Source organism: Scomber scombrus, chromosome 12, assembly GCF_963691925.1.
Source record: "Scomber scombrus chromosome 12, fScoSco1.1, whole genome shotgun sequence".
NCBI classification, from domain to species: Eukaryota; Metazoa; Chordata; class Actinopteri; order Scombriformes; family Scombridae; genus Scomber; species Scomber scombrus.
In genome coordinates, this window is record NC_084981.1 from 6,006,435 (window position 1) to 6,026,299 (window position 19,865).

At 40.6% G+C, this 19,865-nt stretch overlaps 1 protein-coding gene across 2 annotated transcripts in view; it reads right to left on the reverse strand.

Annotated features, from left to right (window-relative positions):
- LOC133991981 (serine/threonine-protein kinase 32C-like) overlaps positions 1-19,865 on the reverse strand; it is a 74,935-nt gene that overhangs the window by 13,187 nt on the left and 41,883 nt on the right. For both annotated transcript variants that reach the window (XM_062430612.1, XM_062430611.1), the window contains exons 3-4: positions 12,894-13,045; positions 4,071-4,244 (exon numbers count right to left, since the gene is read on the reverse strand). In XM_062430612.1, coding sequence (XP_062286596.1) covers positions 4,071-4,244; positions 12,894-13,045 — 326 coding nt within the window. The remainder of the gene's footprint in view (positions 1-4,070; positions 4,245-12,893; positions 13,046-19,865) is intronic.

Genomic DNA, 19,865 nt, shown 5'->3' on the forward strand with positions numbered 1-19,865 from the left:
AGAAGAGAAGAGAAGGACTCCACTTTTACTTCCCTTCTTCTCACAGGACTAATTTTACCTTCTTGGGCATGGTGGCAGCTGACTGTTGCTAGGAGACCAGAGACCCTTCTTCCCTCAGTTGGTGCAACAAAATAATTGTATAGTATTCTCCTGTCAAAAACTTACAGGGTGGAACTAAATTGTAGAGCTGTGGACGGCCATGGATACCCAGGGATTGGATTAAGACTCTGAGACACAATTGTGTCAAAGGCAAAACAGCTGATGTCAAGGAGAGGGTGAAAAAACACTGAGAGAGAGAACAAAAAAAAGCACAGATAAGCAGTGTTTGTCACCTCTTTCTACTGGAGGTGTTGAAAGGTACATCATGGACATAATTGCCAACTACTACAAGGAAAAAAAGACACTGGCTACCTGTCACGTAGTAAAATGAGTGTCTCTGCTACACTGCATCACACACACCTGGACTGTTCTATAATATATGGAAGTCATCAAGGTTATGATGTGACATGTGAATCTGCTTCCTACATATTCTCTATATGATGCACTCATGTGATTCATGTACTAATGCTTGAATCTGGTTTACTACATTTTTGGGGATTCACTGTCTTGCACAGTTTGATGAGAAGATCAGTACCGCTAATCATCAAGCAGGCTTGATGGAGTCCTGCCATCACTCACAGTTTGCCAATCAGGCAACCAGAGGAGACTCCAGGAAGTCACTGCTCCCGGCCAAAAAAAGCAGTCCCGCACACAATCCAGCATAAAACTTCAAAGTGTCAATTTGTGCACTAAAAAAAAAGTTGTGTCCTGATAAAAGAAAAAGTGCAATGGAAATAGCAACTTCTACTGATGCTTTTGCTCCACTGGAGACTGTAACCAATCAAAAATTAATACATGAAACAAACTAAAATGCCATCTCCCCATCATGTTTTACATCCTTCCATCATGTTTTACATTGTTTTTCAACATCTAACTGGGGCTCTTTCACATCAACCTGTTGAGCCCTCTTCTTCTGTGATGGTTTAATGACCTCGTACTGGAAAAGTAGCTCAACCAGCTGTTTATCTTGACCTGCAAACTCCAAATATTCACATAACTGCAGAGGATGGAAATGCACATTCATTCTAATAAAAGCTAGTCAGCTTTAGATTAAACAGAAACAATATTAATATCAGCCTTCCAATATAACTCCTTGCAACAAAGTTAATAAGCGTATTTTCCAAAATGTGGAACTATTCCTTTAACACTTATGATATGCAGCTTTCATCTAACTGCTTGTTTTTATGCACATGCTGCTTCATAAGTATTCTTATTATTTATAATACTAAAACTAACTAGGAAGACACAGGTATGCTTCACTGTGTACAGACATGCAAGATTGCACAACCTTATACTACACACACACACACACACACCAAACTGTTGTTTTAAAGGAAGAAGTGTAGCCCAAATGAGGTTTTGAACACAGTTCAAACAGGTTTTTTTCAGCAATCTGTGGCAGTAAATCTGCAGTCTGCAGGGATCCAGCCCCTTTACTTACTGGGCTGCACACACACTTATTGCTGGGCTCAGCACATTTGGACAAAAAGACGCGGACAGCGAATCCAGCCTAGTTACAGATGATGGATGGTAACAATTACTGGAACAAACACGAGAGCTATATTTATACATGTAAGATGTCATATATACAAACAGGGATGCCCACATGTTAGGTAATCATCAATGAGAAACTGAATATATGGAAAAAGCCTCAGGACAAGTCTGCTTGCATAAGACACGTTTTGCTTATGAGGTTTATTTTTTGTTTTATAATTTTATGCGCAACTATAATTAATCTTAATCAGTCTTACAAGAGATTTAGTCATGCTCAGTGGACTACTAAATACAGAAGAACAAACAATTTCTTCTTCATACTGTGGCCATCAGTCTGTGGACACAACAGGAAGTCATAGCTGGTGCACAATAGAGAAAAGGTACATACACCTTCACTAAAAATGACATGACTACACGTTTCTACCATCTTTTCTAGGGAGCTGCGGGGCACCATGCATTCCTCTGGAAGAATAATGTAGTGTTAGCTGACAGGACGTGATTGTAACTGTAAGTTGAAAGTGGAAGCAGGTGAGATTAGTCACCAGGACATGATAAGAGTGGGTGTAAAATATATATATATCTATACCGAGACACTTGAGTCATGTTTACAGCCCAAAGAACTGCACGGGAAGCTGGTTTGAAAGTCGCTGACAAACTAAGACTGATGATGCAAAGGAAATGGATTATTGCAGCAGTCCCTCTGGAATAAAAAGGAAGAAAATGAATGATGTAAAGAAAAGATGTTTGCTAGAATTGAGTTTGGTGTTTGACTTCCAGTCTCTAAATTCATGAATCACCAATATTATTGCTGCAAGCCGTGGAAGCAGACCTTTACTGATCACCGGCAGGTACCACGAGCAAAATCTCTAAAAGTTACCGACAAGACCTCGAAGGGATCTTTAGAGTTTCAGGAGGAAATCCAGGCTTTGAACTGAAGATCGGTATATCTGATGAAACATAATATAATGATGTAATGGGATGACACTGGTGTATTGGGTGTTTTTTGGGGAATGTAATGTAAGTAATGTGGATATAAACACTTTAATGGGTATATTTGAGTTGAATGTGCCGATCTGTCTTTGAACTGCCGCTTTTTGCAGATTGGATCAAAACAGTTCGTCTGATCCCAGAAAATAAGACATCTACTCCAACATTGAGTGTCATTATGTTTAATGTTATTCCTTCAAGTCATTTTATTCAGTGTAAAACCTGAACACTAAGAACCCAAAGGAATGCTTTTATAATAAATTGTTGGCACAGACTTAAAATAACATTAGTTTTTTTAAATAAAAACTAAAGCTGCATTAAAACCACACTTTTACATGAATCGTTGATCAGTTTTCTTTATCTACTGTGAAACTGGTTGCTTGAAGTAACAAACCCATACAGAATTATCACCTGACTACAGTTCCCTGCAGCTCAACGTAGCGTTTTATGATTGTTTTACTTTCTTATGGCCAGCAGCTTTATTACTTTGGTTCAGCCTCAATGCTCTCATCCATATTGTGTCCAGTTGCAGCCAGCAGCTGTTTTCAATGAAAAAGATCTAATAAACCCATAGTGCGCTACCTGTCCGGCGCCAACCAGCAGACACACAGACTTAGACAGGCTGGTGAACATAGCACAAGGACATGTTGGAGATCAAAAGGAAAAAAATGCAGAACAAGAAGAAGAAGAGTAAATATCAGACTGAGGTTTGACAGTGTGGACTCCAGATGAATGATAATGTTGCTGCATGTTTGCCAACATATACCACTTATCAATTTTATGAGGTGATAATATGTCAGTGTTGAGTTTACAGCTTGTTTTTATGCCCCCAGGTACCAACCCTCCTGTAAAAAAACAAGAGATCAGTGTTGCTTTAAAGGTGCAGTGTGTAGGATTCAGTGCCATCTAGTGACTCCCCTCCAACGCTCCATTTCAATCGTGTAGGAGAACCTAGAGAGGCTGCAAAACTTACAAAAAACAAGAGGGCCCTCTCTAGAGCAAGTGTTTGGTTTGTCCATTATGGGCTACTGTAGAAACATGGTGGGCTTTCGTGGAAGAGGACCCGCTCCCTATGTAGATATAAAGGGCTCATTACAAGGTAATGAAAACACAATGATTCTTATCTTTCTTGGGATTACACACTAATCAACACATATTTATGGATATTATATTACATTTCTGCCAAGTCCTTCTGCTAGACGCCACTAAATTCTGCACTCTGCACCTTTAACTTTTCTGTGGTCAACAAAATGACTTTGACTTACTGGCTTCTACATATTTTAGAAATACTGAGAAATGGTATTTATGTAATGCTAGTTTCTAAAAAAAAATCCATATTTCAAGTAATATGGCAATTTTTTTCAGGTAGTTGATGGTAACACATTTGTTACTCAGTTCTTTAGAAATACTGACAAAAGGCTTGAAAGCTATGGGAGGGCTTGAGCTGAGCAAATAAAAAATGAAGGAGGAAGAAAAAGATGACTTTGTACCTATGGATAATATGCTGGCTCTGCAGGTAGTCGAGCGCCAGCGTCATCTCACAGAGGTAAAGTTTGACAGCGTCCTCGCTGAACTGGACACTCTGCTGCAAGTGGTAGCGCAGGTCTCCTCCCAGCAGGAGGTCCACCACCATGAACATGTCCTCCTCATCCTGGAACGAGTACCTGGGAGTGAGGGGGAAGGTAGGAGGAAGGAGGAAGGACACAGGGCTCAGTCACGGTCCAATTTAAGGGAGGAAAAAACAATGCACAAACAAAGGCAAAGACTGAGCACACAAACAACACACATATTGTACGCTGTTGAGATTGCATGCAGTAAACATGTGCAAAGCTTACACGGTAAACATCTGCACACACACATGCATGTTTACATAAACCCACACACACACAAAGGCAAACATGGCAGATATACACTGTATGTACAGCTACAAGAAACCATACCTTAAACATGCATCTTTCTCTCCCCCTGTACAAACAAATAACTCTGAAACTGCAACCTTGATGCATAATGTATGTTAATGTCAATGAGCAGATTGTGTATGAATGTGCCTCTCTTGACAGGCTCAGAAAATGTACACGCACTGTAATAGAGTAACAGACATCATTATCCTAATAACATGCCACTTATTTGAAGGAATGCAAAACCAGCCCCGTCTTTGCTCGATGTGACTAAATTGAAGGCTGCTCGTGGTCCGCTTAACTTTTTTTTTTTGTCAATCAGGCTTACTAATCATGCACATCAAATTAAAAACACAGCCTCTCGGTGATCTGGGTGGGGATTTGTAACACTCCACTCCACAATTTCGGCCCCAGACACTGAACAAAACATTAAGCCGCATGGGCAAACCAACGGTTTTCTTTACAGCAATCTAATTTTTCATCTAAGAAAAAATAAAGGCAGAATAATAACTTAATAGGCCCCCTATGTCAATTTGCCGTGGAGGAGGGAAAAAACAAACTAAGCCTTGGAGATTTATTCTATCAAACTCAGTTTAATGTGGTAGTTTCTGAGCCAATTCTTTGTTTTCCCATTAAGGCTCTGATACTGTGGGCTGTATTGCTTCTTTATATAGCTGCAGGTTCCCCTCTATATCTTCAGGCTTGGTCAGGGGGACATTCTGATTGGTCCTATTCAGGTGCAATTTCCTGCCTCACTATAATCGAGAAATGGGGGCCTGTGTTCTGCTGCGGAGAGAAAATCATTCCATCTCATCCACAGATTGGTGGTTCTGCCACGGAGAAATAAAAAAAAAAAAAAAACCCATTTGCAGTACTGTGAGGTCTTTCTCTTCTCCTAAAACATCACGTAGATTAATTGATGAAATGGCCTCGACTTTCATCTGATAGGATAGATAATGGGCGGAAAGCACACTCCACTGACTCCTGGTGAACACAAAAACAACACATATTGCATTTTCCCCTGATGTATTGTATTATGAGCCTTATTTGCAAGAGAAAATGTAACATTAAACAACAAGCTTGCCACCAAAACTCAGCTTTTTATTCAAATTAAAAGGGCTATTGTTCAAGACTCCTACATTTTCTCTTTTTCAGACACTCTGCCACCAGTGCTGCAAGACAGTCCTGGAGCGTGAATGCACTCAACAGGAGATGACAGCAGAACCACCTACATTAGGCACAGTAAACCAAACTTGACCTGACCCTACAAAGATTAACCTCACTATTAAAACATGGAGTGGCCTCAGCAGATGGCCGGCCCTCAGGATGTTGTTTGCCGTTGGCAGCCATTCCTCACTGTCACCTTTTTATCACCTCATTGTCACAGTCTGATTTCCCAGTATCTAGTTGACAGATGAGCTTCCTCTGAGGCGGCACTCGTTATCTCAGTGTTCCACACAACGGTCCTAACCAATCCACCGCTGAAAAAAAATATATATCTGGGCTCCCTAAGAGAAACTGCAGTGGCTCAGTCACTCAGTCTGGTTGTCACTACCTTCCCCGCTTTTGTTGACAACTGGAGCATATGAAAGCTTGACGCTGACAAGCCCTGTCACCTTGAAGACTCTCACCAAGGATGGGACAGCAGTAGAAACACAAACAAATTCTAGCCTGTTTTTTGGGAGCATTTCGCTCCAAATACAACCCAACGTGAAGTCCACGAATCTGACAGTCCTGCAGAATCAAAAAAGTACTCTCCTACTGTGTAGTAGTGGAAAGGAATACCACTTAAGCAATTGAAAAAAGGAAAGTGACAAGGATTAGTTGAAGAGGACTTTTTTCTAAAGCTTTTTTGTTTGGGTTGTAGCAGAATAAGCTCAGACATCGTTCTCTCGAGCCTTTTCCTTTTCCTCCAGCATTTTCCTTGGGGGTTCCCAAAATGTTCGCCCGATAAGATACACAATCCATTCAGCATGCTCAGGGCTCACCTCTGGGTTACCTCCCAGGTGGACATGACGTAGGGTGTATGACAAATCCTAGCCAAAACCTCAACTGTCTCTTTTCAATGCAAAGGAGCAATAGTTCTCCTCCAAGGTCTTTCCAGATTTCAAAGCTCATCACCTTGTCCCCGAGGGTGAGGAAAACTCCTTTTGGCTGCTAATATTCAAGGTTATTACTACTTTTAAAAGGTTAGTATACATTGGGGACAGATCGAGAAAAGGTGAAGATGAAATGTGAAGGGTTCGGATCTAAATTTAGGATAATGGTGGTGCTAGCATTTGGCACAGATAATAAGAATAAATGTAGAAACTACAAGAGTGCAGATCTCCACCAGGTGTGTATGGGTGGATGTTAAAATATAGTCTCAGTTTTCTCAAAGATGCATAGAATAGTGTAATGATATTGGAGTGTTTTGGGTTCGCCTAACTGTATACATTTAAAAAGGAAACTAAATGGGAGGATAAGCCCAAACTTCTCAGTTTAAACACTGTTAACACTGTAACTCACAACACAAACAGAAACCCTTCCCTACCTCCCACTCCTAATAAAAGCAGGGAAACAGGGTTTTATTCATCTGGTATTGCGCTTTACTAGAGTCGATCTGATCAGGTATGGAATATATTTGATGCTCAAGATGAGACTAAACTTTTCTATAGATGTCAGTTTTTGAGTCGCAACAAAGGCCGCAGTGTGGCCTGAAACAGACTTATTTTTGGCCTAGTCAATGGACGGAAATGCCTTTTTCTGCAGTTGTTGCCAGTGAACAGGAATGAGGACAGCAGCAGACAGTGGAGGTACAAAACGAGTTATAAAAAAGGTTTCTCAACAATTGTGAATCACAGCAACCACAACAGGTCCTTGAGCTTATAGTCATAAATGTGCATAGAAAATATTAGGCTATTAGTCCAATAGTATGCAAGATTATCTGCAGACAGATACACACACACAAACACATGATCTCCTCCCAGGCTTAGGCCTGATAGGGATAACAAATCTGGTTGTGGCAACTTGTGTAACAAGCTTGTTCAGAGTGTAGTTCTGTAGCTTCATGAATACACAACCCACAAGAAGATCCTAAAAAGTTTGTTACACACAGGCTACACACATCAATAAAACTGCTTGCTACTTAGTTCAACTACAAAGCCTAATGACAGAAGCAGTCTTGAATTGAAGTAACTGGCGTCCAAAGTTTACTACCTTACGATGCTGCAGTTATGATACTGAATGGTACCCATGGATGAAAACAGAACTACTAATGACATTGCCTCGAATATATTGATATTTTTTTTTGCTACTTGCAGGGAGTGCAGCAAACTGTAAAAACACAACATTAACATTAATTGCCCTTTAATGTTATAAAACCTATTTACACATCCAGCATATATGGAGCAAAATTTGCATTTATTTGGAGTTTTGGTTCTGAACTTTGTTAACTTAAGGACCCCAAGACATAGGGATACTCAAATGGGTCAAAATAATGTTTTACCACTAAACTCATTTTATGTGCCCTCTGCTCTTCATATTGAAAAATGAACAGAATTTATGACGAGACGAGTTGTGGGTCAAACCGCTGGGTACACATGATTGCCTTGGAGTAATCTGGGGTTTGGGGAGAGCTGTAACTGTCCGAAACCAGGAAGAAAGGCCAGGACAAGACTTGGCTGCAACAGTCACCGAGACTAAGAAAGGAAGGTTAGCCGGCTGGAAGGAGTACAAGGAACAGGCTGAAATAATCAGGCCACAATGACAAATGAGCCTGGGGAGAGAGGGAAATAGAGGGACAGAAGAAGAAGGGTACAGTTTTGAGGAAAAAGCCAGAGAAAAAACAAGAGCTTGTGATTTTGTTGGCTGTCTTTGGTCTGCAAAGTTTCAATGGCCTACATAAAGTTAATGATAGAGATGGGCTGGCTGGAAACCGGCTGCATGACTCAATCACAAGACACTTGCATTCTCCTCGGAGGATTCCTGCAACAATTGTCTGAGTGAGCGCTGCCTCTCCTCTCAGTGGCCTTCAGCCAGCCACCTGAAGACAACCCACCCACATCCACTGTCCTACTTTCACAAGGTGCACTTTGAAAGCCATGTCCTACAAAAAGTTCTTCTTTAAAGGGCAGTTTCAGTAAAAGTCCTCCAGGGCTGCAAGTCCGGGGCAATAGTCAGTGGATGCTGTATTAGAGAACAGAGTCTTGTGCTGCTGGGAATGGTCCCATATTTTGCCTTTTATGAGGATGATTTAAGACTAAGCCCCCTCGCAGGGCTCGTTAGAACTGCTGAACTGGGGTGTAGAGGCTAATTTGTTCCACAGTCTCCCACGGCCGTGTTCCATCCAGGCCTGAAATCAATATTCCTAATGGAGGCTGAACAAGACAAAGCCCATCCATCCTCACCACTCCTCTTTCTCGCTTTCTGACTGTGGTGAGGGGATGGAGTATAAGAGGAATCATCCACCAGCTCTTTCGCATGACTCACCTGTTTTTGTTTGCTTTAAAACCGTTAAAAATGTTAACGATGGTCTCCAAGGACTGTCTTAATAGGTCTGACTCTTTTGATGATAGTCGCTGCAACAACCCTAGCTACTCTTGCTGTTCTGTGACTCAGTTTTCAACAGTGCAGCCACAGCGTCCATTTGGTCATGATTCACTCCTGCATGTCTGGGCCCTTGGGGAGAACGGGTGATGCTGTTTGAGAGTGATCTGTTGTGATGTAACGCTGAAGGCGAAACCTTGCTTTTATAATGATGTGCTACACTCTGTAGGCCAGGGGATCCGATTCATTGCTACACCCTAACACTGGTTACTCTCTGCTACTGGGTGGGGTTGACCCATGCACTTTGGGTTTTCAAACATATGCGAGGGAAAAAAGACATCAGTGACTTCCTGTGTGATGCAAATCCTTACAAGGATTTGTATGGATTTGGTGCATTCAGCACATGATAGTCAATTTTTCCTCCTCCAAGGTAATCCATTCACTGTACCCTCAACTCCTACACATATCTATGCGGCGAGGGTATGGTCGCAGCAATTACTGTGGGCTGCAAACTTGACATCCGTCCAGCTTAAGGCAGCCTTCACCCAAGCTGATGGGATTCAGTGTGGGCTTTCACAGGGCTTTTTCTTAATGAATTTCCTCTGTAGCTACGGCCAGAGCTGTTCCGCACAGCAGAATTCAGGATGTCTCAATGAAAGCAAAACCCGCTTCGTGACTGAAAGCACATCTGTGTGTGTAGGTAAGAGATGGAGGGAAACCTTACAAATCCTTAGTCTGCAAGTCTTTTTTTTTTTTTTTGACCAAACAAATCAATGCCAAATACTTTCTTTGCACTGTCTTGCACACCCCTTCTCTCTACTTTCTCCCCCCTCTCTCTGATTGCAGGAATCATTACTTTCTCTGACAGCTGTTTGGTGCTTTTTCCCCACATTCTCGCTGACTCCTGACTGTGTCTATGGCTCCCTCCTGGCACCGTATCAATAAAAACACTCCTGTGAAGCTTGATCAAAGCTGGTTTCTCGTGAGTTGCATCTTTTTTGTTTGTTTTTGAGAATAGGCAGTTCCCCAAATCCCCAGCTGCTCTATTGCACATTCATTAATGATGTACCGAAGTGCCCAAATGCTAAGCGTCAGAAATCATAATGCTCTGTCTGACAAGCCTATGGATATTGGAAACTGTCAGATCTACAGGGAATCGGTTGAACGGCACACACACGCGGTGAACCAATTAGGTTGCTCGTTGTTATACAGTAAGGGAGACGATGAGAAGATGAAGCAGAGTTCTCATCAGTCCTATCTCATTACCTGCCAGGCTGAGATGTTGTCTCTCCCAACTGCAGCTAAATGAATGAGACAGTTAATGCGATGCATACAGGTGCAACACATAACAATGCTGTCACGCACATATGCTCACAGAATGTCTGCATAAACTGTAGCAGAAATAACAAACTTACCATAGACTCAAGCTATTAATTGATTTCCTTTATGTCAAGATGTGTTCTCCTCTCTCCAATGTAAGACTTTCCCTGAATTATACATGTTCATGCAATGAGAAAACCCAACACAGGAAGGTTTTAAGTCCCTGAAGATGATCTTTAGGAAAGTCTTATGTGAATCCAGCTATTTGGTGTGAATGGAATCAAACCAAAGTGTGTTTTTGGTCAGGTTCTGACTAGTTTTACACAATGAGAGTACAAGTTATTCTTGAAGCACATTCTGCCAATCTCTGGTGGCTTTGCATAAGGCCCGTCTGGTGATGCTAACAAATCAACACAGCTGCCCAAGTTCAGCGTCTGCGCCTGCTACGCCAACAGACTCGTATAGTAACAGCTGCATTCAGACACAATCACACAGCTGGTTTCACGAGCCATCTCTCCCTTGTCACACAGTCTGAACTGGCAGTGGCAGCAGCCTGTCGAGGACGTGCCTTTGCCTCGTGCACTCTTCACTGTGACGCTTTATTTGACATGCAGAGTTGACAGCACCCCTATGCTTTTCAAGAGGGCCAGTCAAATACTACAAGTAGGCAAGCTCTGAGCAAGCAGATTGACAAAGCTGCTGTTTGAAGACCCATTAAATTCCTCGAAGACAACTGTAGCGGTTTTTCGAATTTTGGACCCTTTTGGAGTAACATTAGGATACATTGTTGTTCAAGCATTTTCACCATTAGGCTTTTATTTGTAGATACAGGAAGGGTGCACACAAAGGCAATCTCCTTTAAAGGGGTCCGGTAACCCCAATTATAAAACACATTATTTCACATACCCCTAGTGGTATCTAGTCTAGCGAATAGTTTTTAAGTTCTGCAATACCAGCGCCAATGATTGACTGACTATATTGAATCCACATTAAATACAGTTTCTATAGCATGAAAATAAATCTCTATAGATTTCAATGAGCCTGAGAATTACAGAGTAGAAGGGTAATGGTTCCATAAAAGAGTATGTGGATCATCTAGAGTAATGGTGCGTTCCATTTTTACTCAGAAGTCGGAATTTCCGAGTTCCCAGTTGGAAATTTCAACTGGATTTCTCTCCGAAGTTGGATATCAGGCTCGGAAGGTCGGAGGAACCTCACCAGCCCCAACCTCAAAATCCAAGATGTCCTCATGCATCAAAAGTGTGAAAGTTGTCCAATTTCTATCTGTGGACATGTTGCTATGTTTTTTTTATGCGTAAAATAAAGCGAAATGGGTTTTTTACTAACTGGTATTGCTATCAATAGCTAACCTAACTAGAACTGGTTTTCTGACTTCTTTAACTAGAACACCTAAAACTCTAGTGTGACGTCATTACCAGCTCTTACTCCCATCTCCTGAGGTAAATGGAACTAACTGCTGATTCTGGGACCATTACAACTTTGGTTTGAGGGAATCTGGCTGAGCTCATGTTTTATACAATATGTTCTCCCTGTGAGATTGACAGGCCATTTTTGGAGCATCTTTGTGCAGCCTACTTAGAAAGCAGACGAAGGAGGTGTGAAGTGTGAAGCTTCTCGTTCCCACATAGATGAAATGATACAGTTTAGCGTCTTTGTCGCTAATGGGCATTTGAAATAATGTTGGATGCAGAGCAGGAGAGAGCAGAGCAGCACAGCACATGGAAAACTAGAACACAGAAGGCTTTGGCAGCAATACACTCCTGCAGGGAATTATACTATAAAAAAATACCCAGGCCTACTACTATACGCTCATTAAAATGCCCTCAGTTTGTTCTAGTACAGTGGCTTTTTCTAGCAGACAAAAATATCCTGTAGATTAAACTTAAATCATTCAAGACTTGATGAGGTGAAAAAAGGGGTCCAGGACAGAACTTTTTTTTTGCTCATCTACTTACTAACTATACAATCCATCATAATATACAAAATATTGTGGCAGTGATTGTTCAGAAAAGATAGGCACGTGTAATATCATTCTACCAATTACGGAGGAGTAAAGTGCTTTGTGTAATATGCCGTGAATGCCGTGCCAGGTCCCCAATTACATTTAGAAATGTGTCCCGCTTGGAGATGAGTGTTGAATAATGAAAGCAGCCTCCGTTCACCCACATATCAGACTCAAGGGAGGTGTGAGGTCATTTCAAACCCGCAGTAATTATCAAATGTGTGCTTCATTGGCTCAGAGTCAAAAATTAACAGCCCAAAAATATCACTCTTGTGTAAATTGTTTCATAAGGAAATGTTGCTAAGTGAAACTAACAAAACTTTTTTTTCTCCTTCGCTCAGTGCCAAATGTTGGAAAATAGAGTGCATGCAACACAAGGAACATAATATTCACCAAGAGGACATCTATTTTAGGGTTGCATGCACTCCTGTATTGAGAATCTCTTTTTTGGGTAAAATATACAAAAACGCACAAACAGACAAATCAGGCGACCGACACAGGCAAGAGCAGACCACATTGAAAGTGTAAAAACATAGGATAGTCACCAGAGATTTACTAAAAAAACATGTTCAATTTCCTGTAGGATCTCAAGCTCTCTAAAGACGTTTCGGACCTCATCTCTCTCTATGCACTGCTGTTTGTTCATGTACTTCATGGCGTACATCTTCTCGGTGTCCCTCTTTTGCACGATGCATACCTGCAGCAAGTAAAGATAGAAGGAGGGAGAAAAGAGATGGAGGGGGGGGGAGAAATCAGAAGAAACAAATCAATACATGTAAGCATATGAGGAACATGTATGTATATAGACAGTTTGTAGATAAAATGTGCAAATAAACATATTTCATGAACGCACACCATCAGATCTGACTGTAAAAAAAATATCATCATTGCTGAGGTGTCTAAGCCAAGTTTCAACTCCACACATGCGGCCAAGCATCAAAGTAGCCCACAGCATCTTCCAGCTGTTGATTAATGACAGTCACTGGGATGGATACCATACACCGATGCATACAAATACTGACACAACGAGCAAATCTAACAAACGTCCTCTTCAAAAACGGAAGAAGTTTGTGGCAGAAACCACTTCCAAACAAGTCGCCTCGTTATGTATTTATTTATTTATTACAAGTTTTTTTATTTCTTTTGTGGTTTTGTCCGGAAGTGGTTGCGAAAGGTCAAGAGTAGGACAAGACTCCAGAGAGGTCAGAGTCATTATAGTATCATTACTGTCAAACCGCAGTCGCTGAACAGATGATGCACCTATCTGCAAACCCTGCCTGGCAGACAAACAAAGAACTAATCTCCTGAGGGTGCTTATTTATCTTCTTTCATTCAGATACTTTTTCATTTTGAAATCAATGGCTGATGACATGAAAAGAAGATGGTTGCTGGATAGCTTTGGAATTGTTTCTAATCTATCTTGATACAAAGCTTACATGCTATATGTGTGCTGAGGGAGTTATTAGCCACTGTAATAATTCCTCTGTTCACACTGCCTCAATAGCAAATAAGTAAAAAACAACTCTCTCAACAAATTGAGGGGGGAAAAAAATTGAACCGATCCTTTAATGTGGTTTTACAGCAGCCTTCACAGGCTGGTAATATCTCATTTGTATGAGTGGGGATGCCACCAATCCTCACCACTGGCAGTAAAATGCTTAAGTGGGCCAGAGGGAAAACACAAATTTACACTAGCTTCAAATGCAAAATGACTAACACGATGCACAAAAAAAAATGTTGTTATGCCTTTATTTCTTTAACAGGATTTCTCCACTATGGTGTAACGAGAACCCTGGTGTCTTCAATCAGAGAAAGAGAAGAATTAAGACAAATCTGGTGAGCTGAGCTAGATATCTGGTAGACGCACAGCTGATTTCTTCATGTGTAAGTTTATTTGGGTTTCAACAAGCACAAACAAGGTGGGAAAATCATCAGTTTGGCAACAGGAAATATTACTCATCCTTGTAATGCACTTAAAATATGCCAGCCTTTGCTTCAAAGCTTAGATAGGGGGTGGGGGTTGAAATCTGATTACCAACCACCTGCATGTAAACACAGTCTCTGATCTCCTTCCTTAACTTGATTTCTCTCAATAACCTGGTTTCGTGCATGCCACGTGAGCATGGTGAGTATGAAATCTATGCAAAAAGAGAGAAAGCTCACACACCGTAATTCTCTGTCAAGTGATTCAGGAACAAAAGCTAACCAGCTGTTTTGGCCCACAATGGGCCGAGTGCAGCACTTGACCATCCTGTGAGGCATTAAAAGCTAAACAGCCCCCTGCTATTTCTGTTATAGACAGAAGGCCTTAGCTGGATTGAATTGTCCACTAAAGCACAGGTCTCCTCATTATATTTTGAACCAGACAGATGGCTGTTATACAGCATTGTGGCCCAGATGCCAGCAAATAAAACGGACTGCAAAAAAACACAACATTCATCTCAGCTGCTTATATTAGCATTTGTTCAGTCTTCAAGTCTTACAAAAGAGAACAAAAATCTCAATATGGAATGAATACCTCTCTTGTTTGCACTGCAGATGGATGTTTGTGCAGATGCATGGTTCAATATTGTTCATGAATATGGTGATATCACTTTGAAATGAGTTGGAAAAGCAGTTTTCTGCCACATTCAGGTTATCTCTGCACTGTAAACAAATAATAAATAACTATAAATCTAAAAAAAATAAATGCTTCTGTCACATAGATTTTCTCATTGCACAGGAGGATTTTTGATTCTTGATTGAATGGGTGGAAATAAAAAGATTTTATGACTGAATACCAAACTAAATGAGGTGTTAAAATGGACATTATCTGTATGGTGACAGAAGGAAATCTATGACACCGTCTATTTAATTTTGCTCTGTGGTTTCCACTCGAGCACAGATCTCAAATGAGTGCCAGGTCTGACTGCTCTCTCTCCTGTTTCCTCCGTCTGGCTCTCCGAGCTCAGATTTTCCCTGCTTCTGTCATATTCATTAGCTCATCACAACCGAAATTCATCAAACTTGTTCCTCCTCATTCATTAAGTGTCAGATTATACTGAGGGAGAGACTGTCTGAGCAGCCTACATTGACTGCTAGCTCAATCCTATGCAATTTACAATAATAACACTGTCAGGTTTTTGACTCCAAATTCTTGGTAATTTTTGAAAGAATGGGTTCTTGAGGTAGACAAAGCAGGCTCCACATGTCTAGCCGGTGACTGTTGATTTTGGCGGCTGAAATGATAACTGTCACTGGTAGACTTTATCAGGTCTAGCTAAAAGCTTATTAAGCTAGCAAAAGCGCCATGAGTTGATTGAAAAATGCCATCACTGCCTGGCCTTTCTAACACACAGAAATGTATTAAAAATGAGTTGTGGTTTCTGGGTTAACTCAAAACCAGTAAAGAACAGGACAGGTTAGCATTAGCCTTAGCACCATTTGTGAACTTAGCACTCTGCTAATCATGAACTTCAGCACCATTTCTGACGTCACAAATTGCTACACAGTGGATGCTAATCACAAAACAGCCTTTTTAAAATGTAACTCTATAAACTAAAGTAATTAGGGCTGCTTGGAATTAGTAAAGCCCAGCTACTGCTGTAGCTAGTAATCTAGTTAGCTGGACATGCTAATTAATTAAAAACTAGTTGAGGCCAGGTTACCTCAAAACTAGTAAAAAATGCTGTCACTGCCTGGCCTTACTAACATAACAGAGATGTATTAAAAATTAGTTGTGGTTTCTGGGTTACCTCAAAACGAGTAAAGAGCAGGAAAGGTTAGTCTTAGCCCCATTCGTGAACTTAGCACTCCGCTAGCCATGAACTTTAGCACCATTTCTGATGTCACAAATTGAGCTAATGTTACCATGAACTCTAGGCGCTAGTCATACCATACAATCTAATGAAGTTGCGTTGCTTGGGTTTAGTAATGCTCAGCTACTGCTGTAGCTAGTAACTTAGTTAGCTGGACAACTAGCTCACTGTCATGATTCTGTCACTGTCTTTGTCTAGCTGACATTCTAAACTAGTCCTCCAAAGACCCTCAGACTTTTCCCCTTATTTGTTTTGACTGGATTGTGTGGGATGGGGTTCATTTTGAGTTTTAAAAGACTATCTTAAATGATATTATTTAAGTTGCCTTTATTAGTTAGCCTGTCTTTGTTTTCATTCGGGTCTGAACTAACACAGCTTACAGTCTCAGTTATTGAGAGGGTTTCTGTTTATTAGCCTACAGATAAGAGAGGTTGTAGAGTTGCTTGTGTATTTGAGTTCATGTATTCTGTAGCAGGTTCTATGTCTGTGGGTTATGCCTGAGGATTGTGTATCTGGATTTTAGTTTTTTCCTCCTGTGTTCCTCCCCAGCCTCCTTTTCTCTCTCCCCTTCAAACAATACACAAATGGACAACTGATTCTCATGTAACCCTTCGATCAGATTTCAGGTAAGAATCAATAAACCTTTACAAGGTATTGTTATTAATGTTGCTGTCACTATCTGTTACAGCAGACTTTCATTTACGAATGGTTGAAATACTTATAATGACGATTGTCCTTTTCCCAAAAAGGAAATATACCATTATGTTGAAAAAGTCAAACTTATATGTTCAACACTAACATTTTTTAATTAAATCAAAAAATCCCCATTGGATTCCAAGATTCCCAATCAGTTCAAGCATACCTCTTTTTTAGACTTTCTTATTTAGCCCTCAGCACGATAACACGCAGCTCCAGGCCCTCCCTTATCCCAGCTCCCTCGTTGAGCTCAGCACAGACCCAGTTTCTCTTTGCTCTCAGCGAGGCCAGTCTGTACCATCTGCACTGTGCTAGAAGGTAGTCTAAATAAACTCCTTTAAATCTTGCAAAACAAGAATCCGAAAAAGTCCCTTTACCCATCCTTCTTTCGCTGTTAAAACAAAATAGGCGTCTTTCTCACGTGCGCCGTAACCCATTTACGTTTGAGCAATTTTTCATGTCGGCTTCGCATGGGAACAAGAAGCAGTCAATTTTTAGAGAAACTGGCATTTCACTGGCTCAGGACACATTTTGGATAATCTCTTTAAGGCACTATTGAGAGCATAAGCAACATTCTTGGGTAAAGCTTGCCAAAGGTTACATAACTAAGCAGAAAGTACATTTTCTGTACAGTGTGAAGCCTATGACTGACTGATGAAAACCAACACCTTATCTGGATAGCTCAGTGGATATTGCAGTTATTTCTTATTACTGCTAGAGAACACTATTTTCTAAGAGATGTGATCTGTTAAGTTGAACACATCCCTGAGGAGAGTGTTTTTAAGAAATGGTCCTGCTCACACCTCCGTTATGTGGAGAACTTTGAGATGAATGTTCACTGGAGAGGATTATCCATTTCAAGTATGTGAAGTCATAACAAGATGAAATGAATGGAAACTGAGCATGAGGTAGGAAATGAATCTGAAACCATACAGCATAATTTAGAAAATGTTAATAATAATTTAAAAAGCATACTCTCAATTTTTAGCATAATCTTTCAGCTTCCATTTTTATTATTCTTTGAATTTTTCATAAGGATTCATTCAAATGCAGGGGTGTGCACTGAATGGGAGCATGGTGGCTCAAGCTTCTGCCCCTTTTGCTCCTCTGGGCCAAATAAAAAATAACTATTATTATTCCTATTACCCCTGCTATCCTATTCTTTTAATTAATGTTGCGAGAAAGCCTTTCCAGCTCCCATTCAATAAGCCATGATGTCATCATCATTACTGTAAGCATTCATTTCTTTTGAAGATTAAACTGAGAAGAATATCTCTTTTTCTTTGTTTGTTGATGTACATTAGTTAGATATTAGGTGATTTGCTGAGCAGTTACAGTTGGATTACATGTCAGCCTGAAGCCATGAGCTTTAAAGTGCTTCTCATTAGTCAGTTAGTAAGTGCAGAGTGCACCGCATGAGGGCTTGAACCCCTGTGAAGCGTACATTTCTTTTGAGGTATTTCTGCCTATGTAGGATCTCTGTGTATGACTGACTTAATCATCTTGTACTAGATATCTTGGAGCTCATTGTTGCTTTGCACTGTAGACTAAATATGACTGCGGTTAGATAAATATAGCTTTATACATGAGCCAATGTTGCACATTGTTTACAGTAACTAAGAGCTGAAACGCAGAGAGAGATATATTTGAGACCCCCTTTTCAAAGCTGATTTCAAATTGGCAACCAGTAGGTGAATCAGCATAAAATATAAAGTTGCTATATTCTGATTAAGCTGCTTGCCACTCAAAATGTTATTTTGTCTCAGTAAGTTAATGTTTGCATTGCCTTGAGACTTTAATTTTGAAAGGATTCATGTTTTCCTGATCAGATGTCTTTCAGTGTTGCTGACCATACTATTCTCTGTGTTTATGAGCACAGAGTATGGCATCACATACAGCTATTTTTAGATCCTCTTTATTAATTGTGGTCAGTGGTGTAAAAATGTAAAACCCAGCATTTCCCAACCAATCAGATATTGCACTGTCAGTCATCTCAGAGTAGCTCCGTCTTATCTAGAATCCTCAGGAGCCGGTCAGTGGAGTGAAATGATGACTTTTAAAAAGGATTTATTCATATATTCATAGAGCGTATTAGCAATTCAATGCATTAGACCAGTTTAGTATGGAGCTGAAAAAAGTAACAATTTTGAGGCAAGAGGTGTGAGGCTGAATGTTTTGCTATCTATTTGCATATGAATGGACACATTTTCACCTGATTGAAATCGGTTGAGATGGAAGATTCCGGCGATCGCTTTGACATGCTGCTTCAGGACCGATGCAGCGACAGAGTGATGGCTTGTGAGACCGATTGTCTCTGAGCAGTAATGGACACTAAAGTGTCCCTAATTAATTCTCTAGCATTATCTCCAAAATGCTAATGGTCGGCACGAGCCAAGCGTCTATTACACTGCTGGCTAGGTTTCCATTGTTAAATTCTAATTTGGGAACACCTGCTATTCAGATTCTCTTTGAATATTTGTCAGAGATAAAGGTCATTTTATTTTCCAAGAGGAAGGGTGGACGCGAAGGGCGAGTCCCGATTATGGTGCCAAATTTTCTCCGCTGGTTGAGCTGGCTAATAAATTGGCACATTCACCAGACGAGACTCTGCATTTCCTTACCTGGACCCAGAATCAATTTCCAACAAAAGAAAGTCACTGTGCTGTCTACTGAACAACTTAAAGGAGCAGTGTGTAAGATTTGGTGGCAATTGCACATTACAACCAAATGAATACACACCAAGCACGTAGGAGAACCTACGTTAGCTGCGAAAAATGTAAAGGTCCCTCTATAGCGCCAGTGTTTGGTTTGTCTGTTCTGGGCTACTGTAGAAACATGGCGGTACAACATGGCAGGCTCCATGGAAGAGGACCCATTCCTGAATGAATGAATACTATGTTCCATTTCTGTCAAGTCTGTTTCACTAGATGCCACTAAATTCTACACACGGATAAGGTAGAAGATATTCTATATCTTAGCCATGTAAAAACAATCTATATTTTCCAACTTGCTAACCTGTATGTG